General features: G+C 37.1%; 2 protein-coding genes across 2 annotated transcripts; both read left to right on the forward strand.

The window, feature by feature from the left end:
• Nucleotides 1-1,755: 1,755 nt before the first annotated feature.
• LOC147469238 (cuticle protein 7-like) lies at nucleotides 1,756-2,638 on the forward strand. Its single transcript, XM_086549282.1, has 2 exons — nucleotides 1,756-1,953; nucleotides 2,180-2,638. Exons 1-2 carry the CDS (start codon nucleotides 1,867-1,869, stop codon nucleotides 2,555-2,557), a joined length of 465 nt encoding a protein of 154 aa, XP_086405408.1. The 5' UTR covers nucleotides 1,756-1,866; the 3' UTR covers nucleotides 2,558-2,638.
• Nucleotides 2,639-4,285: 1,647 nt separating this feature from the next.
• LOC122255578 (cuticle protein 7-like) lies at nucleotides 4,286-4,993 on the forward strand. The gene is made up of 2 exons (XM_086549284.1): nucleotides 4,286-4,372; nucleotides 4,540-4,993. Exons 1-2 carry the CDS (start codon nucleotides 4,286-4,288, stop codon nucleotides 4,915-4,917), a joined length of 465 nt encoding a protein of 154 aa, XP_086405410.1. The 3' UTR covers nucleotides 4,918-4,993.
• Nucleotides 4,994-5,000: the final 7 nt, after the last annotated feature.

A 5,000-nucleotide genomic window follows, 5' to 3' on the forward strand; every position in this document is an offset into this window, starting at 1 on the left:
CCTTTATATATATATCTGAACACTGAAAATGATCATCAACGAATACATTAGTCACATATAGTAGGTGTACTTTTTCTAATATGAATGTGATATATGTCTTTGTGTGTAATAAAAAGGAAAAAAAAAAAAAAAATACATTTCAAGTAATCTGAAATAGAAAGAGATAGAGAGGTGGAAAGATAGATCGTTACTTAGAAAAGAGAAAGAAAAAAAGAAAGAGAGAAAGAGAAGGAGGGAGAGAGGTAGAAAATAAAGAGAGAGAGAGAGAGAGAAGGGAGTAAGAAAAAAAAAAAAAAAAGAGAGAGAGAGAGAGAAGAAAGAGAAAAAGGAAGGGGGAGGGATAAGCAAAATTTTAAGATAGAATAAAACACGATTGGAGAGACTGATAATATGATTTTTTTTTAGTATAAAAGTGATGTATTTGTATATTCTGATATATGCTATATAGATATACATATACAGACACATATATACATACATAAATACATACATACATTTATATATATACAGTATATATATGTATATATATATATTTTTTTTTTTTTTTTTTTTTTTTTTTTTTTGAGTGTGTGTAGAGAAAGAGAGATGGCAATACAGACACATACACATATGTATATATATATATATATATATATATATATATATATATATATATATATATATACATATATGTATGTTTATACACATACACACACTCACAAATATGTGTGGGTGTTTTAGTGTAAGTATGTTTGTGTTATAAGTAAGAAAAAAGTGTATGATGTATATATTCAGAACATTTATATACTGTAATGTGTTTTTCTATATAGATGTAGGCATTTGTTAGTATATATATGTAATATATATACATATATATATATATATATATATATATATATATATACATATACACAAATATACATATTGGTCTACGTATACATAAACGTATAATATATAATACATATCTACATATCTGTATTTATATCTATATCTATCTATATATATACAAAAATACAAAAACACGTGTAAAGACACACACATCCATACACAGACACACATATATAAATATGAAAATATATATATTTGTGTGTGGATGGATATAAGCGCAATGCCACACGCACACATACAAACAGGCGCACATGTACACTTATTTAAAGAAGTAGATTGAAATGCTGTACAGAAACAGGGAATAGTGGTTGGAATGACAAATAATGAGCTTGATAAAAACGGTCTAAGATTCCGGCGGAGTTGAATGTGAGCATCTCAAGAGGCTGTGATATACTTAGTGTATCCAAACATTTATGAAGGAGAAAAACTTACGTAAACAGGAATAATGGTTCCCACAATCTATGAGGCAGAGAAGCCATAAATCAATACGAGAGCTTGCGATGAAAACCACCTCGACCGTGGCATTCAGGAGGGCGAAGAGCTTGGGACTTCCAGCTGGTATGCCCAAGGTGTTGAAGTTAGTGTGGACGTGAGTTAGGTGGGGGAGAGACAGGGATGGAGGTGGGGAGAGAAGGAAAGCGGCGGGGAGACTAGGAGGAAGGAGGAGAGAGGGTGAGGGGGTGGGCAGAACACAAACACCAAAAAAAAAAAAAAAAAAAAAAAAAAAAAAAAAAAAAAAAAAAAAAAAAAAAAAAAAAAAAAAAATCTGAAGGGCGACAAGCGCACCGTTTTTTTTCCGGGTGTAACAGATAGTAGAAGAGTGACGTCACTTGGCTCACAATATAAGTACGCACGGATCCCTTGCTTGGTCAGTTCTGTGTCAACTAGATCTCCAGAATGAACACTAAGGTGCGTGGTAATTTAGTTTAAGTGATTTGTAATGCAAGACAGTCATGTTACTATTCCCGACTGTCATGATGCTTGTTTTACTAAAACATAATGTGGTTGCAGGTCCTCTTCTTGCTCGGTGTGGTGGCTGTGGCTGCTGCAGATAAGCTACCAACCTACTCCTATAACGCCCCACAGGTGAGTGTTGGGCACAAGGAAACCATGATATACCTTGTTTGTATAATTTCAAAGGCTTCATTCCTTCGAAAAATTTCAGTGAATAATTGTCAATCATGCTGTCAATCAATTGTCAACCATTTCTCCGATGTTTCATTGAATAATCATCAATCAAGTTGCTATACAAATTTCCGTATCAACATACAATTATATCAGTTATTATCTGAATGAGAAATGTATCTTTTAGGGATCTTTCGAGGACTCCGTGGAGTATGATGATGCCAAGTACGACTTCAACTGGGCTGTGAAGGACGAGTATTCCGGTAACGACTTCGGCCAGCAGGAGTCCCGCGATGGTGACAACACTGAGGGATCGTACTACGTGCAGCTCCCCGACGGCCGCCTGCAGAAGGTGACCTACTACGTGGATGGCGACAACGGCTACGTTGCCGACGTGACCTACGAGGGCGAGGCTCGCTATGACTCGGTGGAGTCTCGCGAATACGCCGCTCCCAGACCCGTGTACTCCGCCCCCGAGTCACACGAGTCCGTTGAGACTCCCGTGTACAGCCCACCACGACCCCAGTATGCCGCACCCAGGCGTTCCTACGGATTCCCTCAGTAAGAGTGGATAGACGAAGACGGCTGATCAGAATGTATCTATTTATTTATGGATCTAATTACATTAAAAGTTCAATAGACTGACTATATGTATTTCTATTTTATCACCAACCGAACTTTTTATACGTATATAAAGTTAATCTCAAGGAAATCGAGAAAGAAGAAATAACATCTCTCTTGAATTTCATGGAATGGGAATTTTATTTTTTCTTACTGTAGCTCAGTTCATTTACGACAAATCCATAATTTCGCCTGGTTTGGCACATCCAAACACGCACGCACAAGCATATATATACTCACGCACACAAGTACATATTTTCTTTATATAATTCTGAATACTGAAAATGCCCATTAATGGATAAATAGATGATAAATTACTCCTATACAGTATACATTCTTATGAAGTTGTATTATATGCTTTTGTGTGTAACAAGAATTTTAACTATTTTGAAAGAGAAAGAGATGGGGAGGAGACAAATAGATGGATAAATAGAGAGGGAAGGGGAGGGGGATATAAGAATAATTTGAAGTTAGAAATAATTAAAAAGATTGGAGCGACTGATTAAATGATTTCATAAGTATAATGGTTATTTATATGTATAAACTAATAAAAGTTATATTTAAACATATATGTGTGTATATATATTTGTATACACACATATATATAGCTAGCATGTTTCATAAAACAAAATTCCAATCTATAATTTACATGAAAAGAAAATGCAAATGTGTGTTTACACACACATATATATGTATATATATGTATATGTATATATATATATATATATATATATATATATATATATATATATATATATATAATCACACACATATATGTATGTCAACACGCATGCATAATATACACACACAGATATATATTTTCATACATATATATACATATTCATATACTATATAATACATATCAGTATATCTATATCTATATTTGGATCAATCTGTCTACGCAAACACACATACATACATTCATACATATACACATTTACACATATATACACACATGTATTGTATATGGATACATATGACCACAAAACCACAAGCACACACACATAAAAGTCGCACATATACACTTATTCAGAGAAAGTAACTGAATTGCTGTACAGAAATAGAGCATAGTGGATGGAATTAAAATAAAGTATGAAATATGGCAAGATTGATAACTTAGATTGCAGCCAGAATTAAATTCAATAGGCAAAAATATACGATTATTATGCGTAAACAGGAGTAATCGATCCCAGAATCCGTGAGGCAGAAAAGCTATAAATCATGACGAAGTCTTGCGAAGAAAACCACCTCGACCGTGGCATTCAGGAGGGCGAAGATCTAGGGACTTTTAGCTGTAATGACCAAGGTGTTGAAGTAATAGTGGATGTGAGTTAGGTGGGGGAGAGACTGGGATGGGGGTGGGGAGAGAAGGAAAGTGGCGGGGAGATTAAGAGGAAGGAGGGTACAGGGTGAGGGGGTAGGCAGAACACAACAAAAAATCTGAAGGGCGACAAGCGCACCGTTTTTTTCCGGGTGTAACAGATAGTAGAAGAGTGACGTCACTTGGCTCACAATATAAGTACGTACGAATCCCTTGCTTGGTCAGTTCTGTGTCAACTAGATCTCCAGAATGAACGCTAAGGTGCGTGGTAATTTAGTTCAAGTGATTTGTAATACAAGACAGTCATGTTACTATTCCCGAATGTAATGATGCTTGTTTTACTATATTATAATGTGGTTGCAGGTCCTCTTCTTGCTCGGTGTGGTGGCTGTGGCTGCTGCAGATAAGCTACCAACCTACTCCTATAACGCCCCACAGGTGAGTGTTGGGCACAAGGAAACCATGATATACCTTGTTTGTATACTTTCAAAGGCTTCATTCCTTCGAGGAATTTCAGATAATAATTGTCAATCACGTTATACAAATTTCCGTATGGACGTAGCATTTACGTTATTTGTTATCTGAATGAGAAATGTATTTTCTAGGGATCTTTCGAGGACTCCGTGGAGTATGATGATGCCAAGTACGACTTCAACTGGGCTGTGAAGGACGAGTATTCCGGTAACGACTTCGGCCAGCAGGAGTCCCGCGATGGTGACAACACTGAGGGATCGTACTACGTGCAGCTCCCCGACGGCCGCCTGCAGAAGGTGACCTACTACGTGGATGGCGACAACGGCTACGTTGCCGACGTGACCTACGAGGGCGAGGCTCGCTATGACTCGGTGGAGTCTCGCGAATACGCCGCCCCCAGACCCGTGTACTCCGCCCCCGAGTCACACGAGTCCGTTGAGACTCCCGTGTACAGCCCACCACGACCCCAGTATGCCGCACCCAGGCGTTCCTACGGATTCCCTCAGTAATGATTGATTACTGAAGACCCTGATTGGACTATATCTATTTATTTATAGACATTCATTACATTAAAAGCTCAACCAATTGTTTG

The sequence above is a fragment of the Penaeus japonicus genome, unplaced genomic scaffold (assembly GCF_977035675.1).
Source record: "Penaeus japonicus unplaced genomic scaffold, GWHDUDI00000001_assembly GWHDUDI00000022, whole genome shotgun sequence".
Classification (NCBI taxonomy): domain Eukaryota; kingdom Metazoa; phylum Arthropoda; class Malacostraca; order Decapoda; family Penaeidae; genus Penaeus; species Penaeus japonicus.

What these genes read in the sequence shown, in the direction of transcription:
- LOC147469238 (XM_086549282.1), top strand. Translation starts at nt 1,867, where the DNA reads ATGTGGTTGCAGGTCCTCTTCTTGCTCGGTGTGGTGGCTGTGGCTGCT. An exon ending in ACTCCTATAACGCCCCACAG is followed by an intron (nt 1,954 to 2,179) that starts GTGAGTGTTGGG and finishes TGTATCTTTTAG; the next exon opens with GGATCTTTCGAGGACTCCGT.
- LOC122255578 (XM_086549284.1), top strand. Translation starts at nt 4,286, where the DNA reads ATGTGGTTGCAGGTCCTCTTCTTGCTCGGTGTGGTGGCTGTGGCTGCT. An exon ending in ACTCCTATAACGCCCCACAG is followed by an intron (nt 4,373 to 4,539) that starts GTGAGTGTTGGG and finishes TGTATTTTCTAG; the next exon opens with GGATCTTTCGAGGACTCCGT.